Source organism: Crinia signifera, chromosome 4, assembly GCF_055691185.1.
Source record: "Crinia signifera chromosome 4, ASM5569118v1, whole genome shotgun sequence".
NCBI lineage: Eukaryota > Metazoa > Chordata > Amphibia > Anura > Myobatrachidae > Crinia > Crinia signifera.
The window spans coordinates 205,347,216-205,372,582 of record NC_139220.1 but is presented as its reverse complement, the minus strand read 5'-3'; the positions used below and the strand labels follow the sequence as shown (position 1 = coordinate 205,372,582).

Genomic DNA, 25,367 nt, shown 5'->3' with positions numbered 1-25,367 from the left:
TGTTTTCTGGCCGGAAGAAACATTTGCTGTTTTGAGCATTGACATTTGAACTTTCCACGCCTCCTTTTCTTCAGAAAGGTTATGGCAGCTCATCTCTGGTGCAATGTGGGTATACATTTTACCTTATCTGGATGATCTTTTGATCCTGGCACAATCTCTGGAAATTCTGTGGCATCATATCTGTCTCCTGGTGGACCTCCTCCAGTCTCACATTGGGTCACTTATTGGAGGAAATCTTCCTTAAGGTTGTTACATCTGTGAGCCTTGCTGTACAGGTGTTTCTTCCTACAGTCTCTAGATATCAAGATTCACACCTTCATAGGCTAAGGACATGTGTCCATCCACTCTTGTATGCAAGTCTTGAGCTCACTAGTCTACACCATCAATATGATCCTCAATACTAATCCTCGGGAAATCACTTGTCAAATTTTCCAGGGTTGGTGGTTGGCTCAGGAGAGCCTGCTACCTGTCAGTATATAGGAACTCAGTGTCGTTAACAAAACCCTTTTCCTAGGGCAGCCCCTTCTCCATCACTAGCCAGTCAAGGTTCAGTCGATCTATGCATGATAGCCATAGCCTACAATAACCATCAGGACAGAACATACAGTCACACCACCATGAAAGAGGTAAACCAGCTTCCAAGATACTGCTTGCGCACCAGGGATCAAAGAGCTTTTTACTCACTTACTGTACATCTTCCCTCCAACCTCATAGATTTCAAGGGTTCTCTTCAAATCAAAGTTGGGAGGTGGCACAGCGATCCTCGTTGCAATGGTACCACAGATCATCATGGTTCTCCATCTATACTCTGCTGCCTGTTCGACTCAGGCCAGATCTTCTGTCTCCGGACTCATGCTTCTGTCCAAATCCACATTGTCTAGCTTGATGGGGAGGCTATTGAGACATCTGTTCTGGGTACAGAAGTTTTCTTAAGAACCATAAATCTTACCATGCTATAAGCTAGGAAGCCTCCCTCATTTAGAATTTCACAAGGTTTGGTAGACGTTCTTTGCGTGTTCAGATCGAGGCTTCAACCCTAGATCCTTATGTCTGCCGCGATTACTGTCTTTCTTGCTGGCCAGTAGAAAAGATACTACCAAAAGAAGTGTTTTGGAGTAACCTGGGTACTGGTGTGAGTGGTGTCCCTGGTGAGCAGCTGCTATACATGGGGGTAGTCAAACAGAACAAATAAACCAAGAAAATAGATGCGCTCAAAGCAAATGAAGGTACTTGTTTCCTAGCACAGCGCCAGCGATAAAAATTGTGTCCATCAGGACCCCCCGAAATCGCGTCGATCGTATCGCATGCAACCAAATCGCATTTGATGCGATTGACGCAATTTTTACATTGGAATCAATGTAAAAGGGTCCCTGAGACCCGATTTTACATTGGCCCCAATGTTAAATGGCCCCCAGACCCCAATTTTTATTGTTTGCCAACACTGATGGGTCAAATGCCCCCCCATTGTTAACGCCACCCCACGATGAACGCCAACCCGAAGCGTGGCGAGCGCAGCGGTACGCGTTCTCCGACCTTTTCATACCCCCACTATCCACGTCGGCGTGGAGATGATTTTATATAGTGTGGCGAGCCCGAAGCGTGGCGAGTCCCGCGAGGGGACGTGCATTGCTTCACAGGCATTACGCGTCCCCTCGCCACAAGGTAAGGTATGCGATGACCTATGACGGGCGCCATGCTAGGAAACAAGTACCTAAATGATATATACGCAAATGGGATTTCATAAAATTTGAACAATTTTAATATGATCACAATTTAGAGCTCATTAAAAACAAACACTGTTTAGTCAACTGGATCAAGTTTTGACACTGATTGGTATTTAACCAGACTGGACTTGTATGTATGAAATATATATAGTTCCTCATGGACAGTCTGTATTGTAACACAGGAAATAATTACCAACAACCTGAATTGTTGGGAGTCCTGAAAGGTTCTTGGTAACAGGAAATCCTCTCTATGGTGCAGTGGTCCACATGAATAGGCAGCCTGTGTAGATGAAGCTGCTTGGGGATGCAGTGTCCAAAGGGGTCCAGAAGAATAACCGGTAATCCAGATGGAATCCAAAGTTGGCTCTGGGTTGTATTAAAAGGTTTGAACAAATGCTTTTCACTGCCCAAATGCAGCGTTATCACTGCGAGCAGGAATCATCTGTTTACTAAATAAACGTGAAACTTTATTAGTTTTCTTATTCTTCATCACAGTAGTGGACATCAAAGGCAACTCGACCCTGTCCTCTCCATAAGTCCCTTGGGGGAAAAAAACTTTAGCTATATAAATGTATTTATTAAAATTATTTTTAGAATGATCCACAGTGATGAAAACTGTGGCCAATTTTGTTACGACTGTTCAGTGTTTCATTTTTTTTTTCATTGAGCTTTCATGAGCTTGAAATTGATCTTACTGTTTATCTATTCCCTTTAACACTTTGAGACAGGACATCGTGTAACTTTCCTTTTAGATAATAACACCTCAGATAATAGAGGTATTTTAAATAATGTTTGTCCTTCCAGGGAATTAATTAATTTAACAGTTATACAAATTACTACATATTTTGGCAGCAATTTACCCGATCTGGCCTGTTAGACATTTGCTGTATAATCAGATGAATCGCTTTCCACATCTGCAGTTCATATGTTGAGTACAGACAACACTCTAACTGTGATACTGTGCTTGAACAGGCGATAGGAAAGCATCGTGAGTGCAGAGGAACCATCCTTACTCCTGAGAAGGCAGCCTTTTATCATAATAACAGTATAATAATAATAATAATGCGTTAACAACACAGCTAGTTGGGAACAGAGCAGGCAGTGTACAGGCACCAAGTAAATGCAACACATTTAATTTTGAGCGATGAACCAGAGCAGTGGATCACGTTTTTTCTTTCATGCCAATGGTGGTCACTGAAACAGTGTGTATGGGTGGAGCTTTAGTGACAGGCACCAATGAGTTAATCTTCTTGAGTGCAGGCCAGGCCCCTCCACCCCCATACCCTGCCTGCAAACCCTGAATTTGCCTCGGTGCCTCAGGGCACAGGCATTTCCACAGAAGAGCTATGTTCAGTCCTGGTTTTTTCTTTATTATTTATTATTTTGTCTTATTTTTCGCTGATAAAGCCTTGCATTTTAATGCTGCCGCTAGACCACCAGGGACTTTCCTGTCAGCTAAACACCATTACGATGATAGGTCCCTGTGGTTTCCAGGTGGGGGGAGGAGCTTCCCTGTTTCCTCCTGGGTACTTTCCCCATTAGTAATTAAAACTACCAGGAGTACTGAGTATTTCCATGTTATACCATTTTCTTCTTTGACCAATGTTGATAAATATATTAGTAATACATTGCGCTGCTGTCGTAGACTTAAGTAAATATGTTGATAAATTCCTAACGTATGGGAGCCATATATCAAAATGTTTTTCCATTAACTTCTCTTTCTGTAATGTAGTATTAGTCCAATCCATGTAAAACAAGTGTGAAGGGTGGAGCAACGAAATAGAGACTGGGGCCAGGGCTATCCATTGAGAAAGGATAGTTTTTTTTGTGGCTGCAGCCAATTTATACGATTCCCTTTAGTTAAGTTACTGGAAGGGAGCTTCAGGTAAATGTCCCAAAAAGCCCAGAGTTTATCTATTACAAATGTAATTTGTAGGCCATTATTGATATACGTTTGTAGTGCTTGCCATATAACCTGTACTTTCAGGCAAGACCATAGACATTGCATTATGTCTGCTTCTGGGGAGCCCCATTTGTTGCAATCCGAGGTTGGGGCATCTCCAACAATAAACTTCAATTTGGGAGTACTGTGTAATAAAAGCGGTGTAAAAGTTTCTGGTTCGTCTCTGTATAAGAGGACAAGGCTCATTTTTTTAATTCTTGTGGCTCTTGCTTTTAGCTGTTCTATATGAAGTAGCTTCATTTTCTACTAGAAGATTGTGTATGCTTTAGGAATTGGTTTCGAACTCTACATGTTTCTTTCCTTCCAAATGGTGAAGGAATAGACAGTGACATTGCAGGCCTCCATGAACAAAGATTTAATGTAAAATAGAGTTTACATTTAGTGGCTTAATCTGAGTTTGGAGCAATGCAGTAAAGAATAAGTATTGTTGTATCTGGAACAAACTATGATGCAATGCAAGGGGTGTAAATACATTTATTTTTGCATACAGGGTATATACCAGCTGTGTTTTCAGGTTGCCTAAACACTGCACATCTTATTTTTACACTGCAGTTCATATTTGGTTTTGGATAAACCCGTATTACATCTAAGGGGAGTATTCAATCTCCGGCAGTCATGACCCAAGATTTAATACCCCTTAATGTCTCTGCACCTTGGAAATACCATGATGAACTGTTGATGGGGATGTAAAAAATGCAAAGTGACTTGCTCTGTTTTAGGACCACAGTGGTGTTTCTCATACTCTTTTGTAAAAGGATATTATGCAGCTTAAACATCAGTATTGTATTTGATGTATCCTTTATAACAACACTGCTACATTGAATTTATTTTCAAGTACATTTTCCATTTCATCTAATAGGTGCCTTTGCGTTTCAATGACTCATTGGTGCTCAGACAACTTCGTTACACTGGAATGCTGGAAACCGTCCGAATACGCCAATCGGGTTACAGCTGCAAATATCCCTTTCAGGTTAGACTGGCCAGTTTTTGTGTACAACTTTTATTTGCACAATATACAGATTGTAAAATGACCATTCTTTCATATATGATTACAGGTTGTCATATATTTTTTAGTTTTATGTGGTACATAGTCTACTCAAAAAAAAATTCATTGGTGCCTGATGTCACTACTTATGCACTGGGATGTCATTTATAGAGGGCAGATTATGCCAAACTGTCATTCCAACTGCTTCTTACTGAGCTAAATATGGTTAATGATGGACAGTTAGAAAACAGGTGGCTGTAATGATCTGTGAGTGACATAGTCACGTATCATAATAATTCACTGCACTGCTCACAAACAGTACAGTAGTCAAAGTTTTGTTTCAGGTGTACAATCCTTTTCATGTACCTGACAGTTTAAGTAACATATTAGATGGTTCTGAAATGATTAGGCCACTACTGTGTAGATTTATATATACAGTGTATATATATCTATATCTCTCTCTATATACAATCTCTATTCAATGGTGTGAATCCTTAATCAACATAACCTTATAGGGTCATCAACAATAAAAAGTTCCAAAATCCTTGATAATGTTTATTTTCATAAAAAGTATTTAGTTCATAAAAGTTGGTGAGTTGATAAGCACATCTCTTATGGTCTATTGTGTTGGAGTTTAACTAGCCCTTATACTATCTGTCAACTTTGGATGGTAATTGCAGCTATGTCATTGATTTAAAGCTCTTTCTACACAATATGGCCCATCAAATTTGGATCGACCAGTAGGAACTTTGATTTAGGCCATTATTAACACTTTAAGGCATAAAGGTTTTTGAAGCCATTCCATACCAACATTACTATTGGTGGTTAATATTAAAGATGATCTATTGTAGACAACACCCCCTGAGGGAAAATCTTTCTCTGATGATGTAATGAGAGCATAAGCTTCAGGAATTGTTGAAAATTAGACATTGTATTGCCTGTGAAACAACCTCTATGTTAATGTACATGCCACATCCAAACTGAACAATCCCTGATGAAGTCTTATATTGACGAAAAGCGTTGGTTTCTTCGCTACTGTGAAAGTATTCCATCTATTCTTACAAGAGTTGAGCATATCGTAACAGAGGATTTTGGGGCTTTTTATTGTTGATGACCCTATAAGGTTATATTGAATAAGGATTCACACCATTGGGCGCCATCTCACCATTGTTGTATTCTTGTAGTTTCCATGCCAACATGAAACCATGTGTGATAGGCTGCCGCTTTGAACATACAATATACAGTTATTTATTGGTGTGCTTGAGGAGAATTGTCTTGTTTATATATATATATATATATATATATATATATATATATATATATATATATATATTATATACACACACACACGCGCACCTGTGTGTATGTATGTAATATATAGACAAAGTATATGATATATGCCACTGACCTTTCTTAATGCCTTTCCTAGGACTTTGTTACTCAGTTTTCAGTATTGTTGCCAAGAAATATTACCCCCACACGGCAAAGTATTCAGGAATTCTTTTGGAGAATGGGTCACAGTCCAGATCAATATCAAGTTGGGAGAACTATGGTGAGGAACAAATTGGTGAATGTTATCATGAAATTGCAATTATCAATCTTGGGGAACATTTACATTGGTGCATGTGTGAAGATTCCTGATTTCCTTGATGTACCGTATATACTCGAGTATAAGTCGACCCAAATATAAGCTGAGGAACCTAATTTTACAACAAAAAAACTGGTAAAACTTACTGACTCAAGTGGGACCCTCACTCGAGTATAAGCCGAGGGGGGCTTTTTCAGCATGAATTTTTTTCTGAAAAAGTAGGCTTATACTCGAGTATATATGGTAATTGTATTTTAATATACTTTTGCTTTTCTTCTAAGCTCTCGCAGCTCTAAATGATTTAGTCACTTTTACTCTTTTCCTTTTATTTCATCATAATTTTAGTGCCCTTTATTCATTTGTGCCTGTTTTTTTTTTTTCAATAACTTTTTTATTGAGACATTGCATGTGTTTACATAAAAAGAAACATCAATTCGTTATGTACAATGTTTTTTCACAATAAAGTTTCATAGCATAACAATCAAGTATAGTAGTGTGTTGTTTTCATATCCAGCTGTCAAATTACCATTCCAAAAGAACAGGCGTGTAAAACCTTTGTAACAATTCAATCAAATGTTATAGGCGGATCTTGCGCTGCTAGCCTTGTTAGATACCATGTTGTTGTTTTTTATTATTCTTAACATTATGCCATATGCGTAAATGCCTCTTTTTTTCTCTGGCAGGTTTTTGTGAAGGAGCAGGAACGACAGTGCCTGCGGGACATGTTACATCAGATTGTCCTACAACGCATCATTCTGTTACAGCGCTGGATAAGAGCAAGGCTCCAGCGCAAGAGATTTTTGCACTTTAAAGAAGCAGCCATCACCATTCAGGTACCTATAGTTATATATTTTTTGCTCTGTTTCTCCATTAATTGCTTAATAACCTATATCTGTTTTCCTTATTAAGAGATACTGGAGACATTACAAGAGGAAGTGGAATGAAGAAGAGCCACCAGACAAAGTAGACACGTGTTGTAAGGCAGCATATATCATTCAAACATGGTGGAGAAGCTACAAAACAAGGCAGGTCTATCTGCAGATGAAGCTTTCCGCCATCATCATTCAGAGATTCTGGCGCAGACATTGGTTGCATAGGAATAAAGCAGCAATATTCATCCAAGCTACCTGGAGGAGCTATGTTCAAAGGAGGCAATATCAGTGTCAGAGAAAGCATATTATAACTTTACAAGCGGCATGCAGGGGTTATTTATCCAGGCAGAGGTAATGCATTAATATTATAACTTGAATATAAGATTTAAAATGTGTTGTGAAATAAGAATGTATATTTATTGTTTTCTATTTCTAGGTTGCGTTCATCAGGAGATCGCACTAATATAGCCTCCAGGTCTTTACCCCAATCTCCAGACACTGACATCCGCCACTGGGAAGACCCTTCTGAACATAGCCAAAACCCCCCAAGTCCAACACCATTGCTCTCTGGAAAAGGTCTATCGGGTGAAGTTCATATTCGTGAGAGGCCAAAATCATTGGAGAACCCGAACCAAAGGAAGGTTGTCCGAGCCAAAAGAGAAAGCCGTCGCATGAGAGAACTTGAGCAAGCACAGTTCAGTCTTGAATTGCTGAAGGTGCGCAGTGGAGGCGTGTCTCCTTCAGATGAGAGGCGTTGGTCTGCAGAAATAATTTTAGATAAACTACCAGACACCCCTGAAAGCGAAGGATCCCTGGGCAGCTTGGAACTTTTTAGCTATGAGGAAACACAACAGCCACCTGAAGAGCCTGCAGCAGATATGACGCATTACCATCAACATCCTAGGTCTCCCACTCATAGACTTTCAAGAAATTACAGTGAAGTATCTCAAGAATCCCTCACACATGAGCTCCCAGAAACTTTGTTATCAGACCCAATGAGTTTTCAGTCATGTGGACCTTTTAGTTCCCCCAACAAAGAGTCCTCAAACACTGCTTTCTATGAAGCCCCAAACACTACCAATGCTGAACCCACAAGCCACTCCTACAATGAATATTCAAGTTCTACCATTCATACCCAAATAAGCTCTGTTTCTCCACCTTTAATATCACACTCCAATGGCCCACAAGAATCTCCTCCTTATGGATCACTTTACTCTAAATCCAATGGCATTTTATGTGCCCCTTCTAATGAAAACTCAGTGTCTACTAATCAAGAAAATGTTACACTTAATGGATCACTTGGATGTAATGTTCCAGCTATTTCACCCAGTTTTCCAGCCCAAGAGTCCCCTGTTTCCCCTTGTCAAGCTTTTGCTGCACCACATGGAGTGTCTTCTGATACCCTGAAAAGCCCCAATTCCCACCATCCTCCATCTCCACCATCAAGTGCTGTTAATATTGCCTATGGGTCAACATCCAGCTGGAGACAGAAGTCTCCTGGACTTGAATTGTCAGAGAGTGCCCCTGCCAAGACTTCCGTCCCTCTCTCTAACAAAACACATACTCGTGAGTCCCATCTTTCTTGCAGTCTCCCTACGTTTTATGTTCCAAACCAGGAATATTTTAAGGGGCAAGAGCACACTGATATTGCGGCAGTGCCTTCTGAATCTGCCCTGCAGCGGCTTCAGAAACTTAATAAGGAGAAGGAAGAGCTACAGAAACAACTGCAGCAAGAAAAAGAAAGACTTATGATGGAGCAGATTCGTAGAGAAAAACAAGAGCTTGAGAGACAACGTAGATTGCAGGAACAACAAGGACATGGCAGAGATCCAGACAATTCACTGCATTTGCCTAAGATGGACAACAAAAAGCAATCTGATAGGCCAAAGTCTCTACTATTACAGAACCCACACTGGAATAGCCCTCCTAAGACAGAGATCAAGGGACTGACCATTAAAGGGAAGACTAATCTAGTTTCTCACAACGACCGTCCAGTTAGCATGTTCCTGGATCAAAGGGAGCCACGTGAAGCTCCCAGAGGGAATGTCATGGGAGACGTTGGTGATACTGGTAGACGCCCCTGGATGCACAGCACTGTGAATTCAACCATTTTTTTTACTCCTAAAGGGAATATAAGTAGTGACTCAGAGTAAGTGTCATTTCAACCTATATGTCAGTAACAAAAATATCTTGGGGGTATTCAGCATTTTGAAGACTACACCCCTAAGAGTAATTTATTGTTGTAATTAATGAAGGTCACTTTCTTAAAAATTGTATGCAATTAAGATGTACATAGATTTAATCTATTTTTGGCTTATATATTTTTGCTTAAAAGTTGATTGTTTTAATGAAAGCTGCAGGTTTCATTGTAGCTGTCCTCCCTCTCATAAATTTACTAAAGCTTATAAAAATGAAAATCGGTGATGTTGCCCATAGCAACAAATACGACTTGGTCTATCAATTTCTAGGATACAATAGAGAAATGATAGACAGAATCTGATTGGTTGCTATGGGCAACATCACCTCTTATCATTTTTAGAAGCTTTAGTAAATTTAAATATAATTCTCAATTGCTTGTCACTTTTCACTGTTCTGTAAATAATAGATAGCTGCATTATCACTGAGGTGTCTATAGCCCAGGTAGACTGAGTCTGAGATATTACCAAGAGAGAACCCAACTGAAATGCTGAATTGTATGTACCCTCCCATTTGCATAAGAGGCTACATGCATGATATGGGAAATACAGATAAAAGGAGGGTATAAAATATGATGGTAATTAAAGAAAAAAATCGTTATAGATTATACTGTAAATGAAAACCCTAGTTGCAGACCTGTTATTTACTTTTTGGTACCATGATACAAGTGGAGTAAGAGCACTTGGGTATCATCATCGTTTCATTGTAAATACCTGTCTTATTGGCAGTCCTCTTATCCTGCTAGCGATCCATTTGCTTTCTGGCATTGATTTCAAAGAGTGCGATAATAATTTTTTCCCCCCCAAAGTGGCTGCACTGAGCCGTGTCCGCAGTGCACGCCATTCCCTGATTAACCAGTCATTTGCAGAGTGCAGCCCAGTGTCCATAAGAGCCAATTCACTGAGGGTCATCGATGGTGAAAATCATCAACGATTTTCCATCAATGGCTTCATGCCATCAATTTAAAACATGAATATAATTTGAACCCGATGGACAATTGTCTTTTTTTCAACCTCACAAACTATATGTATGACCCATCAGCGTGTGGATTAGCTCACAGACAATGTCTAGGTAGAATAGGCTGACACCAAAGGGTCAGCATGCACTAGGTTGAAAGTGACAAAAGGTCAGCATGTGTTCCGTCGACCACATGAAAAGGTCGACTTGAGTTTTTTAGCATATTTTGATATCAAAGTCCACACCTGAGCACATGCACTCCAGTTAGTATAGCACTCCCCCTGTCATGGATTGCTCTGTTCGCAATGCTTTGGACCTGTCGGAGTCCATGTGGATGGTAAAGCATGAAACTGTCCAAAAAAACTTGTTCATCTTCTTCTGATGTCGACTATTGCAATGTCGGCATTTTACTTGTGTCAGTCTTCTGTCAGTGTCAACCTTATCTTAATGTCACCCTTTTGGTGTCAACCTATTGATATCTACCTAGACACAGTCTGTGAGCCATCCAGATACAGACACAGAGACATCAATTGCCAGACCCAACTACCACAGTTTTGTATCTTATTCGGGTGTGGATTATTACTGTAGGTCAACAGTGTCTAGGTCGACCACTACTGGTCGACATGCACTAGGTTGACACATGAAAAATGTTTACATTGTCTAGGCCGACATAAAAAACAGTTCAACACGCATAAAGTCAACATGTAAGGCGTCAGCACAAGTTTTTCACATTCACATGGACACCGTTTTCATGTACTAAGTCACCTGTGCTGAAGCATGGATATCCTTAAAACCTGGACTGTAATGGCAGAACTTACAAAACTCTGCACTATAGTTTGTATGTTAAGAAATGAACACCCTATATCAGGGGTGGCCAGACCTGTCCTCAAGTTCATGTATTTCGGGCAACCTGTGTGTCTATAGTAGGAATGAATGCAGCAGGTTTGAAAATGTGACAGTTAGTAATGACCACAGCTGTGCACCAGCCAGGTGATTTGGAAAACGCGGACCATTGGTAGATCTCGTGGACTGGTTTGGCCAGCACTGCCCTGTATGCCCTGGAACAAGGAAACAAAGTGAGATTTGCTTGAGTAGACTGAGGAATGAAAGCAGAAATGGTGATCCTTAGTGGAAATTATGTAGCATAGAACTATGACAAAAGCATGGTCTTAGAAGTGCAAACCATCTGCAGGCTTGAATGAGTTAATTGCCTACAGTGGTGCTGACATCATTGATTTAACATTTTATCACTTGGTGTCACATGACATTTTGTGTCCATAAAGCTAGTTATTTATTACACCAATCTAAAGTATTTTTAGACTGAGCCCTGTCTCTTATGTCCCTTCTGACTGCCAGAGGCAGTCTATGCAAATGAGAGGCTTGCATGTTTTACACATCTTTTTTTACTCGGTAGAGACCAAATTACAAACACTTCTGTCTTTAATATGGTCAACATAGTTTCTTATTTGAGGTTTTAAATATCATGGTTTTAAAGAGCATTACATAGAGACTACTGTGGTTTGCTCCTTCATGCTACTTTATATAAGCAGTTTTCTGTTGCTTAATTTTGGATAAAACACTTTTATTTGTCAGAGCAACACATGAAAAAAAACGGTACTTATGTATTATCTGGGCTCCCATGTCAATGCACCCTATTTTTTCATACCCCTACTATCCAACTACGCATGGAGTTGATTTTATATAGTGTGGCGAGCGCAGCGAGCCACCGTGCCCGAAGCGTGGTGAGCGCAGCGAGCCCCGCGAGGGGACGCGATCTCATAAAAAAAACGGGAGCCCACATATTACATAAGTACCAAAAAAACAGTAACAAGATGCAGGCAGCGAAAAAAAAATGTATAATATATTTCTCAGCAGCAACAGTAGATATGTTTTAAGGTGCGTACACACGGCTGCAATTATGCATTAAATCGCTGGCAAAATGGTCGCTCAGTGACCATATTGCCAGTAATTTAATGTGCAGCCAGCGATAAATGGCTGGGAGCGCGCTCCCGCGGCCAGCGCTTCATGGTCGCTGGTCGCAGGAGCTTGCTCTTTAGATTCTGCACAAAATTGCAGGTCGCTGGTGCACAAAGCACTGTGCACCAGCGACAAGCGACACTAGCCTCCTGCGCCGGCCGGGTACCCGCCCACCCGCCTTGTCACTCACCGCCCACCCGCCTTGTCACTCACCGCCCACCCGAAGGAGACACGGAGCCAGCCCCTGCTTCTTGCTCCGGTCTTCCAGCATTACCGCACACAGCAGCAGCTCCCCCCCATCAGCACACTACTACACAGCCGCACTATCCAGTAAGTGCATAGGCTGTAGTAGAGGGCATTGGTGTCGGGCAGCATGATTATGTTCATGCTGCCCATCGATGGTGATTTGCACCATCGGTGGGCAGCATGAGCATTACCATGCTGCCCCACACCAATAGTATCTGAGCAGATTTAAAATGAAGGGGGCATTGGTGTCGGGCAGCATGATTATGTTCATGCTGCCCATCGATGGTGATTTGCACCATCGGTGGGCAGCATGAGCATTACCATGCTGCCCCACACCAATAGTATCTGAGCAGATTTAAAATGAAGGGGGCATTGGTGTCGGGCAGCATGATTATGTTCATGCTGCCCATCGATGGTGATTTGCACCATCGGTGGGCAGCATGAGCATCACCATGCTGCCCCACACCAATAGTATCTGAGCAGATTAAAAATGAATAAATAAATAAATGAATAAAATGAATAAATGATTTTTTTTTGGGGTGGGGGGGGGGGGGTTGGGGCAGTGGGGACCGGTGGCAGGGGCCGCACGGCCGTCTTGTGCCCCCACACCCCTGGTGGGAGCGGGGCACTAGCGGCTGCTGCCGCTAGATTATCCTGCCCCTACAAAGATGACCCCTGCTACATCTGTAGGTACTTGTGGATTATCACGGCTCCCATCGCATGCCATCGCATGCCAAATGTAGTGGCATGCGATGGGATGCAATTTTAGCCGATTTTTGGTGATTTTTTGAAAAACCGCATGCGATCGCATCGCATACAAACAAATCGCATGCGATGCGATTGCACCCAATTTTGCACTGAAATGCATCCAAATGTCATTTTTCATAGTGTACCACCCTCACTATCAACGTCAACACGAAGCGTGGCGAGCGGACGCGGACACCTGTGAAGCCCGCGAGGGGATGCGGATACCTGTGAAGGTATCCGCGGGGCTCGCTGCGCTCGCCACACTTCGGGTTGATAGTGGGGGTGGTACACTATGAAAAATGACATTTGGGGGCATTTCACATGTTTCCTACACATTTTAATGCATTTGGATGTATTTCAGTGCAAAATCGGGTGCAATCGCATCGCATGCGATGCAATTTTTTTAGCATACGATGGCCATCGTGGGAGCCGTGATACTCCACAAGTACACCATATACAGACTTCCCACAACCCATGTCAATCATAAATGAATTTAAATAGAGGGTAAAAAAAATCTAGTCAAAATTGCTAGCAATTTTCATGGAAAATTGCTGGTCCCTCTGAAAAACTGGACACTGAGCAATATATTGCTGAGAAATATATTGCGGAGATATATTGCAAGTACACGAGCAATATATTGCTCAGCAATATATTGCAAGCAATATATTGCTAGCAATATATCTCCCCTGTGTGTACACAGCATTAGTTTGTTAGAAATAAAGCTTTGGTTGTTTATTTCACTTCCAAGTTTCCTTTTAATAAACAGAATGAGATACATTGTGCAGCTTCAAGAGGCTTTCTGTGGTGCAATTCTCGCATGCAATTTGAACTTTTTAGTTCAAATTGCATCACGTCTAGTTCAAATTGTACTGTTTATTTTGCCTTGCGATGCGATGCACGCTCCTGTTTAGTCCATATACTGTAGCATGTGCAGGCAGGTAATTTTGTACTACATCATATTGTGTCTAGTTCATATAGCACCCTGTGTAGGGAATCACAGGCGATATGTACTTTACATATATAAATTACATATTGTAGTCTAATCCAAATTTGATGTAGTTAAAATCTTATGTACTACAAATAGCACAGTGTAAAAAAGAAATCACATAGCACTGAAGTTAATATTGCATAGCACACATTGTAAAGCTCAAATCGCACCCAGCACACATCTCACCGTGTGTGGGCACCATTAGCTGTACTTCCATGGGGGCTTCCTGATGCGATTGAGTTAAGTCAGCAGGTCCGTCTGGATGCAATATTCCTGATTAATGTTGAGCTAAATATTCATTGTTTGTGTCATTGGTATTTTACTTAAGCCTTCTGTACATTCTATCTAATATGAACCAAGTTAAGTGCTTAAACGCTGTTTTTAAAATAAAATAAAATTAACAATGCAATGTACTGTAACTCACTAGTTTTCCGTTATAAGCAGTGTAAAGGGTCTACATATGGGGGGATGTTGCTGAGCGATCGGATCCATGTAGATCGCTCAGCACACAGCGTTGCACAGCAATGTGTCAGTGCTGTGCGATCTGTCAGGGCCAGTGTTCTCTGGTGGGAACACTGGCTCTGACCCGCGATTAACTAGATTATCGCTATGGCTCCTACACACGGATACATGTAGGGGGATTTTTTAAGTGATCCAGTGAGATTGCTTAGAAAATGCCCTGAAGTGTGTACGCCCCATTAGGATTACGGCACTGTTTGATCATTCTGTAAAGATCATCTTATCCCCCTCTCAATCTAAACAGTCAGTAACAGATCAGTTTTTATTTGGCCAATGGAAGGGGCTAGTTTGTACGTTTTGCAGATGCTTCCTTTTCCACCAAGCTAATTTCATCTAGGTTTCATTGGAATAGCTAGTGTTCAGATATTCTATCAATACAGTATACATTATATATTTTTTATTAGCGTACTATTGAAAATGTAGGCAATTACTGTATGTCACTTTTTGACGTACAGTATACTTAGTAAATAAACTCATGACTATATGTACTATAGAAGAGTTTGTTATGTGAGCTAGAAGGAAAGCTACACATTTTGCATTCATTTTTTGGTACTCTTTACCTAGATGGGCGCCCGTCGTGGTGATCGCGGGTACATTTATGTCTGGCCGCGACGCGACCGACGCGATGCCCGCGATTTCCCATTGAAACCCATGTTAAACATGGAAATCGCGTCGGTCGCGTCGCGGCCGGCCATAAATGTACCCGCGATGCCCGCGACGCGATGCTCCCGATTTGCCATAGGAATCAATGTTAAAAGGCCCGATGGACACGATTTTACTGTTCAATGCCTCAATGGACCCGATTTGGCCATAGGAATCAATGTTAAATGGGCCACAGAGCCCAAATAAGCACAATTAACCCTTAAATGTCCCCCCAAATTTTTAACGCCACCCCACGATCCACGCCAACCCGAAGCGTGGCGAGCGCAGCGAGCCCGCGAGGGGCGGCGGTACGCGTCCTCCGACCTTTTCATGCCCTACTATCCACTAGGGCGTGGAGTGAGAATAGAATAGTGTGGCGAGCGCAGCGAGCCACCGAGCCCGAAGCGTGGCGAGGGGACGCGGATACCTTCACAGTTATACGCGTCCCCTCGCGGGCTTCACAGGTGTCGGTGGCGACGCGGACACCTGTGAAGCCCGCGAGGGGACGCGTTTACCTGTGAAGGTATCCGCGTCCCCTCGCGGGGCTCGCTGCGCTCGCCACGCTTCGGGCACGGTGGCTCGCTGCGCTCGCCACACTATTCTATTCTCACTCCACGCCCTAGTGGATAGTAGGGCATGAAAAGGTCGGAGGACGCGTACCGCCGCCCCTCGCGGGCTCGCTGCGCTCGCCACGCTTCGGGTTGGCGTGGATCGTGGGGTGGTGTTAAAAATTTGGGGGGACATTTTAAGGGTTAATTGTGCCTATTTGGGCTCTGTGGCCCATTTAACATTGATTCCTATGGCCAAATCGCGGGCATTGAGGCATTTTACATGAAAATCGCGCTCAATCAGACTTTTTAACATTGTTCCCTATGGGAAAATCGCGGTCATCGCGGGTAGCAGATTTTTATGTACCCGCGATGACCGCGATTTTTACCCCCGACGCCCGCGATTTCAATCGCGGGCGCCCATCTAGGTAAAGAGTACCCATTTTTTAAAGATATATTTGATCGATTTTTGTGGGTTTTGGTACCACATGCTTACTGCCACCATTCCATCTGTGTTGCTTTTATTGTTCTGAGCTCACAGAACATCCTATATTAAAAAAAAAAAAAGGCAAGTTCAGATTTTACAAAAAAGTAAGTCAATTAAATAAATCTGTAATAAATTAATAAAAACAATGAATGAAAATTTGAACATCCGGGCTCAAATGAGGATTGTGGTTTTTGCACAAATCATGGCCTGCTAATCATGTAGACATTTATCACAAACTTTATTTGCATCACAGCATAAGGACTATGTACAGTGATATATTTATGGCTGTCTTTCAGCGTGTCGCTTGGCATGAAATATTCTATAACCAAGACACTGGGATTAAATGTGCAGCTACTAATGTTACACTCTAAACATTTAGTTTTACACCAATGTTCTTTTTATACCAATCTCTTTTCATTTCTATTTCTGATCTTGTTATAATTTATTCTAGTAATTCCTCCATTCAGCCGCTCCGATCTGCACGTAGTGATTCCACAAAGAGATTGGATGCAACAGAGCCGTCCGGAGTAAGTGAGGTGAGTACGGTGAGTGGACGCTCTTTTTGACACATAGAGGATCGCTAAAGTGGATATTCTAGACAGTCCAGCATAAATAGGCCAGTGTTGTAGACTTGTATGTCCCCTACTTCATGTTCATTCTACTTGTTGCGTCTCTCGTACTTTTTATGTAGTCCCTCCATTCTTGTTTCAACATTCCATGTGTTTTAAAAACTAGTCTTTATATTTCATTGTGTTTTCTGACCTGTCCATTGATTGGTTTGTCTTTCGTAATTGTGTATTGATTTATCCTTTTCCATCATGTGCTTGTGATTTTATTTTGTGTTCCCCATGTCCGTTGTCATTCTGTCCGTCAGGCCCCGCACAGACGGAAAGCTCGCATGGCACGAACGCGATCAGATTTCATGACTAGAGGAGCTCTTGGGGGGGGAGACTCTGAGGAAGATTCAGATGAACAGGGTGAGCGGCTCCCTCCCTCTGACGCAGCTGAGGAAGCAGGCAGACTGAGCCAGGCTTGTCACAGCGACTCTGAAATGGTAACGTCCAGAAAAAGTCCACAAACCTCTACAATTAATAGTTAAGAGAAGGTGTTCTCAGAGCTTGTGGACATCAAATAAACTTTAACTCCCTCTACAATAGACAGACATTAATGTATGCAGCTGCTATTACAGCATCTACACGGCCTGTACTCCTCATTGCCTTCCTGTAGAGCAGCATTATTGTATGTTCCTGCCATCACTTCCTGGTACAGATGTCGGCCTCCTCCTATTTCAGACATCACTGCATAAACCTCTCTCACGTGGCACACAAATGTTATGGCTTTACCTCTTACCACATCTTAGTACACAAACATCAGTGCATGGAAGACTGCCTTCTCACAATATGCCTGAGGCTTGCTATAGCATTCACACCTTATGATTTAGGTCAGTCAGTAACTGATTAGTTTGAGTCTACACATAGGAGGACATTTATGGACAATGACATGCTGGCCAAAGCAGTCCACCAACCTTTGCTTACATTTCCAACACTGCAGCGCAACACAACACTTTTCTCTGAACCATTGTCACCCATTAGTCATATTGAAAGTGAATTGCGATTATTTGAGACCCATATGGACGAATGCTAGTTTAGTAGTGAGGTCACAATATACTTGCCCAGAACATTATGTGCACACTTGCCACCTTGTAGATGTGCCTAATTCTGCCACTCAAACATGCCTATGCCCAGGTAGGCAGAACAAAGCTAAAAGGGGGCTTTCTTATGCGGCATATGCATGGAGCTATATGAGGGCTATCTCTAAGCAATCTGACTAAATCTCTTAGAAATGAAGCATGGATCGCTCCGTGTGTATACCCCTTTGCGTCGCCATCGCCTGACTAGATTTATACTGCATGCATCAAGTCATTGCCAGTGTTCTCTCACAAGAGAAAACTGGCCATGACAGATCGCTCAGCACACATCACAGTTGCATCACTGTGTGCTGTGCTATCTGTGCTTAGCTGCATCGCTCAGCACAGAGGCTCACTTGCCCCGTATCTATGGGGCATAAGGTAGGTTATTTACAGTACGGTAGTGTTTGAGTAATTAAAAAGTGCCTATATGCCAAAGAAAGGTGTATTATTTTCTGGTAGTTAAAGGCAGGTGCCAATTACACTTGATGGTGGTTACTGGCAGTAGCAATATGCTTATTATTGACTGTCTTGTGTGCATGAAATGGACAGTTGTTCTGTATTTACAGATGGCGCCGGGCTTGTCTTTGCTTGGGATGGCGGAGGACTCGCCACCCGCCATCCCACCCGCCATCCCCCGCCCCGCGCCATCTGTATGTCGGAAGGGGACGCGCGTGCACGAGGTGCACGCGCGTCCCGTTCCGACGGTGCTTTTCCCCGGGTCCCCGCCGGCTTCCCCGGGTCCCCGCTGGTCCACACCGCCCCCCCGCAGCCCCCCGCAGCCCTGTCGGTCTCACTGAAGCTGGGGACGGGCAGGACTGCACCCGCCGCGCCGCCTCGCCGCCCGGCTATTGAGACGCTCGTGCGTGGGAAACGCACGAGCGTCTCATTCAGCCAGAGCGCCAGATTGCTGGCGGATCGCCAGGGACACGGTCCTGGCGCTCCGCCAGCAATAATAAGGCCGGCGCCATCTGTAGGTACTTATTCTGTATTTTTCTTTGCACAAAACTTGGACACACACACACACACACACAGTACAGTACGTGGCGGTAATTAGTGCCTGGCATAAAGCAGGTGCATATAAGGTCAGTCACATGGCTTTGAATTTGTTCTAGATTATAGAACATGTTGTAATTCCCATTTAGACTGAATAATTTTTTACTGTTCTAACTAAACATGGCTTAACAAGCAATGCTAATATCCACAATTCTGTTTAATTTAGAGACTATGGGGGAAATTTAGGTACTTGTGAGTTATCTGGACGCCCGATTTTTTTATTGTATGCCTTAAGTTAAGGCATACAATCAGATGCGATGCGATGCGATATCGCATCGCATCGCATGCGACCATCGGATGCGATGACCCGATTTTTCCATAGGAATCAATGTTAAAATGATTCCTATGGAAAAAGGGGTCCTTTTCATACCCCTACTATCCAAGTGGGCATGGAGTTGGATATAAACCTGTGGCGAGCGTAGCGAGCCACCGAGCCCGAAGCGTGGCGAGCGAAGCGAGCCCCGCGAGGGGACGGTATTCCGTGTCCCCTCGCGGGGCTCGCTACGCTCGCCACGCTTCGGGCTCGGTGGCTCGCTACGCTCGCCACAGGTTTATATCCAACTCCATGCCCACTTGGATAGTAGGGGTATGAAAAGGACCCCTTTTTCCCATTGAATTCCATGTTAAAATGGACTCAGTCCATTTTAACATTGATTCCTATGGAAAAATCGGGTCATCGCATCGCATCGCATCCGATGGTCGCATGCGATGCGATGCGATGTGCCCGATCCGACCCGATTTTGAAATCGGGCGTCCGGATAACTCACAAGTACCGAAATTTACTAAGGTGTGTATTCTACTTCACATGGACAACCAGATCCTGGACAACCATATCCTGTCTACTATCTTCTAGATCAGTGGTTCCCAACCCTGGTCCTCAAGTACCCCCAACAGTGCATGTTTTGCAGGTCTCCACACAGAATTACAAGTGCTATAATTAGCTCCACCTGTGGATCTTTTCAAATGTGCCTGAATAATGAGTGCACCTGCCGGGTGACCTGGAAAACATGCACTGTTGGGGGGTATTTGAGGACCAGGGTTGGGAACCACTGTTCTAGAGGGTGCTAAATAAATAAGAAGTCGATTCTGATTGGTTGCCCATAGCAACATCACATGTGAAGTAGAATACACATCCTGGTAAATTTCCCACTATGGCTACATATAATTTTACAATTTTTCTAGAAGATTTTTGTCGGGCTCTAAAAGTCTAACAGGAGTATTCAATCTGAGATGAAGACTGTTGTAACGTCCTGACAGTCAGAATCCCGTCCATTTTTCACCTAATCTGACACCAACTCAACAGAATTCAATGTTCTGACTGTCAAGTGTCAAAGTCCGTGGATTGTCGAAAAAAGGCTTCAGATTGTCGGAAAACGGCCTCCACGGTCGTTTCCCAACAAAATAGTTTACTCTCTAAAAAGAGATGAAACTGACAGCCTTTAATGCTGTTTTAAACGGCAGCATTGATTAGGTTGATTAGGTTGATTAGGCGAGTGCCTGTATTTCCTCCTGCGGGAAATACCAGGACAGATTGAATACCGCCCTAAGTATTTGTGTGTGAAAGCCTTTGTAGCTGCTCAGTAGTCTTCTGCAGTTATAGAACTCAATACAATTTTATACAGATAATACAATTGTTCTACATGATAGTTGGCTTTTAAAAGTTATTTAAAAGGGTTGTAAATTGTACACTTTTATTCTCCATGTGATTCAAATCGCGTTATACGTAATGCGTAAGCTACATGTGACTCTGTAGCCCCAGGCATCTTTTTTTGTGACTTGTTCCATTAAATAGAATATTTGCTAAACAGGATGAATAGGAAACACAAGCAGCTTATACTGATCAAAATGATGGGCAGTTTATTCAGTGTGTGATTTCCAGGAAAAGACTGTAATATTCCATTTCTTATACAGATACAGCGGCAGTGTCCTATATTCTTCCCTTCCCCCTTCTGCATTCTATTGGGAACCATTATAGTAATTTCCCAGCATTTAGCTTTAGGAGGCTCGTGGTTTAGTGTTTCAGAATTCCGAGCTATTACAGCAACTGGAGCAGTGCGTTTGCTAGCAATCCTGATGATACAGAACTTGTTTCATCTGTACCAGTGACTGCTGTGCTTGTATACAAAGTACAGCACATTATATGTTGGCACTATCATATATGGCTGATATATGCACAGCTGGCTATTGCGTTATCACAGCGTGTTCAATTGAATTCCCCCCTGTAAGTATAAATGGGCATAGATATACATTTTTAATAGAAATAGTTGTTACAAACATTACCCATTAGGACATACTTATCAGATCCAGCATTATTAAGACATTCCCAATGCAGTCTTACGAAGGTTTTCTCAGTGACACCCTTTTATGTCAGCCTTTTTCTAATATTATGCAACTTACTTTTACTTTGGAAATAGAATATAACTACTACTTGGAGTTGTATCTGTGGTTAGACAAGTCATATGCTTTCTTCCAGATTTTACCGAGAGCGCAGGGTGTAGGACGACCCAGCAAACTCCAGAAAGCTGTGTCCCAAGGAGAGATGTCCCATATGTTCACTGCGCACAGAGTTCCAGAGCCAGACTCTAGGTGAGCCATGTCTTAAGCACCACCCCAAATGACAGTCTCTTTAACCTTATGACATTTGCTTGGTTTCTGGAAGACACAAGTAATGTGATCCCCCTTCCATTACTCTAATTTCAGACCAAAAAAAAAATTCTCGCACAAAATCAATAAGCAAATGATAATATAATGTTCTTAAATTGATGGTTATTTTTGTCCCGATGACAGATATTTTGATTGAGGTGATAACATTGATTCTTTTATTTGCTATATCAGGCCCCAGAGGGGGAAGATTCGCTTCTGGGGGAAAATGAAAGCAGCAGAGAAGTTGACCCCACAGACAGAGGTACTAGAGATGGACACTGAGCCTTCAGGGAAAGAAGGGATTCATTTCAGTGATGGTGAGATTGATGCGGTTTTGTGATATTGTTGCAACATTTGTTCATATGCATAAGAGAAAACATAATTGTAATGGGACAAATCTTCACTGAGATCATTTAAAGAAAAATTCTGTGTTCTGTGTGCATACCCTGCAATCTGCTTGAGGGGTTACCAGTGTATGCCTTTTTGATTAATAATAACTCAGTCACTACTTGCTGATTAAACGTGTTGCTTATGCATCAACTTGGGGCTGCCAGATGTAGGTGAGTCTCTCCACCGCCACCACCAAGTTCATTCAAGCTTGTAGATATTGTGTGCAACCTCTTTGTTAACATCAAGGAAGAGCACTGGACTCAACAGAACAGCCTGGGGATAAATGAGTATTAGCTCATTTGTAGGTCACAGGAATACAGTAACTATGTGTATCCCTAGAAGCAGTGGAGTTTATTGCTTAGGCGTAGCTCTTACACACAGAACATGAAGGCAGACATTTTAGACATCAGCTTTTTTGGAGGGAGGGGGGGTCTTACAGAGACTTAGCCCCCCTTCTTCATTTCAGTACTACTAACACTAGACTGGGTAATTTATATTTAAATATCATGCCCAAAATGCTACAAAGCATGAATTCCGGTGTTTTTTAACCCATGCAGGCAGGATCTTTCTCCCAAATTGTAGTACAGGTTGAGTATCCCATATCCAAAATGCTCGGGGCCTGGAGAATTTTGGATAACGGATTATTCCGTATTTCATAATATTTTTATATTTTAATAATCAAACACATGAAATACAAATATATTTTATTTGTTCAAAAAACAAGGTTTTAAAACATGAAAAAAAAATTGTGTACTATCTCAGATATTGAATTGGAATGCCAAGCAACCATTTTCTTGTACATATATAGTGCCAGGTACATATCATGTCCTCAGTAGTGCTGTTACAGATGTCCCCAGTGAGTTTTTAGCAAAAAAAAAATGTTTTTTCACTTTCTGGAATGTATGGTTTTCGGAATAATTCGGATAATGGATATTCGTATATGAGATACTCAACCTGTATATACAGGTAGACCAACTTTCAGGGCATCTTCGCTGGTCCTTCGTGCTACCTCTAAACTGATCTAATCTCTTAGGATAGCTGGCAAATCCTAATGAGACTGGGATTTTCTAGACTTTGTGGCGCTTGTACTAGAGCTGTAATGTATGGCTACCCTAAAAAGGCATCTTGCCTTTGGTATTTTATTAAAAGCTTCCAGTACAAAAGAGAGACCTCCAGTGCCACCAGGAATGGAAAAGAGAATGTCCACTGTTCCACTTGGTCAAGTGCTTTTATTTGTTTTTATAAATTTTTTACAAATATTTTTTACATTTAGTAAAAAGATGCGCTGCGCTTATAGCAGCCACATTACATAAACTCACCAAATACAACATTATTATCAACAGTAGGCTCTTTAATAAGTCTCCCATTTGCCTGAACTTCTCATTCATGTTAATGGATGGGAACCAATACATTTTAGTTTAATCCTGTATCACAATGCTAACCACTGCGCCTCTGGGTACCTCTCAAGTAGGCTATAATTGTAAAGTTTACACCCATGAGTAGTGTCCCATTGATGTGTTTTCTAGGGTGCTTTATTTAATTGACCACCTATTTATAAAACCATTTTGATTTGACGAACCACATACATCTGTGAATAATTTTGAGTACTTGTGTGTACGTCCCTGCTACTATATCATTACTTTATATACTTTTCGTCATCCTTAGTGGATTCAGGACTGTGGCTTGTTCCACACAGTCCTGATCTCAGCAGAGGACGCGAGAAGGAGAACAAGGATCCATCCCCGAAAGTGCAGCGTAGGAGAAGCGTGAAGATTAGTAGTGCTGCTTTGGAACCTACACAGTGGAAGAATGAGCGAGTTCAAATCATTTGTAGTGCCAGTGACCTAAAATGTATGGATGAATTCTTGCTGAAAAAGGTAAATGACTACATTCCACAGCCCTGGTTGTCTGTCATTGCAAATTTACTATGGTAGAAATACATTTCTGCAGAGCGACCTTCCAGTAAAACGAATGGAAAAATAATACTTGGCTTCTTTGTCTGTGGCTTCTGTTTCTGTTCATCAAATTCCATGTGTTGGCATTTTTTTTTGCCTTGGCCATGTGTCAGCCATATTTAGCAATAATCCGCGTATAATTCATCTTGCAGAACCCAGTGTTATAGTCATGTGTAAGATCTCTGGGAACATTGGGCAAATGCCAACACACCTGGGGGTGAAGGAGAGAGGAATGCTCTGTTACACTGTCAAAATTGCTTCCAGTGCTGCATACCTCTAATGCAAATCTACAACCATCTGATATTTATTGCTGTAGCATGAATTATCATTTTATTCTTTCTCAAATTACTGCTATGCTTGATATCTACAAAAGACACCCAAGTTTGTAATCCCCCCCTCCACACCCGAATCACCTCAGTACTATTCGAGGGGATGTGTACGAGAACTCGTCTCCTTGCATGCCTCCGCTAGCAGGAGAAATCATTTCATGGTTACTGACCATTGAATGATTTCTTCTGCCTTCGCCATTAGAAGCCAGTGAAACGGACTTTCATTTACGAGCGCAATGACGAAGACGGGGCGAGTAGCTGATGTCCTGTGATGTCAGCAGCCCGGCAGGCATTGGCTCACCCAGTTACCCATGGAGACACCCATAAAATGGAGGGTGTTTACCTGGTCCAGGTCCTTCACCGCCCACGTCCACCCCTGGCCCTCCTTCCCCACAACGAATGGTCCAGCGAGTGTGTAACTCGCCAAAGCCATTCCTTGCCGAGGTTTGCACATGCGCAAATATGCATGCGCAGATCCCCAAACATAGGAAAAGGCCAGAATTTGCCCCATTCCGAGTGCTGCTAAATTAGGGCTATTGTGTATAGGAACATCTCTGAAGAGACTTTGTAAGTGCCTATTATTTTAAGCAGCTTTGGCAGTAATTATTTTCTTGGAAGGCTTTCAGGAAACAGTTGATAAGTGGCTGCAAACTGTACATAACTACCTAGTTCCCAGATCAGTGGCCAATACAGATCTGGCATGTGGCTTAGATTGCACTACAGAGGAATAAAGCATTGACTCTGGGAATACACATTTGCATTTGTATTTTCAAAGAAGTTAAGGTATCCTCACTAGCTGGGGAGGACTCAATCAGTGCTGTGGGGCATAACACCTTATTTATGCAGTCAAAGAAGTGCTAAATGTAGT

General features: G+C 42.3%; 1 protein-coding gene across 8 annotated transcripts in view; it reads left to right on the top strand.

Moving 5' to 3' along the window:
- The window catches only part of MYO9A (myosin IXA), a 131,819-nt gene that overhangs the window by 86,751 nt on the left and 19,701 nt on the right, over positions 1–25,367 (top strand). For 3 of the 8 annotated variants that reach the window (XM_083183537.1, XM_083183533.1, XM_083183531.1), the window contains 10 exons: positions 4,547–4,657; positions 6,102–6,224; positions 6,944–7,093; positions 7,170–7,483; positions 7,569–9,281; positions 16,891–16,975; positions 17,314–17,493; positions 21,656–21,768; positions 22,018–22,142; positions 23,881–24,092. In XM_083183537.1, coding sequence (XP_083039663.1) covers positions 4,547–4,657; positions 6,102–6,224; positions 6,944–7,093; positions 7,170–7,483; positions 7,569–9,281; positions 16,891–16,975; positions 17,314–17,493; positions 21,656–21,768; positions 22,018–22,142; positions 23,881–24,092 — 3,126 coding nt within the window. Of the gene's footprint in view, positions 1–4,546; positions 4,658–6,101; positions 6,225–6,943; positions 7,094–7,169; positions 7,484–7,568; positions 9,282–16,890; positions 16,985–17,313; positions 17,494–21,655; positions 21,769–22,017; positions 22,143–23,880; positions 24,093–25,367 lie in introns of all 8 variants that reach the window. The other 5 variants (XM_083183534.1, XM_083183532.1, XM_083183530.1 and 2 more) reach the window with 3 other exon arrangements.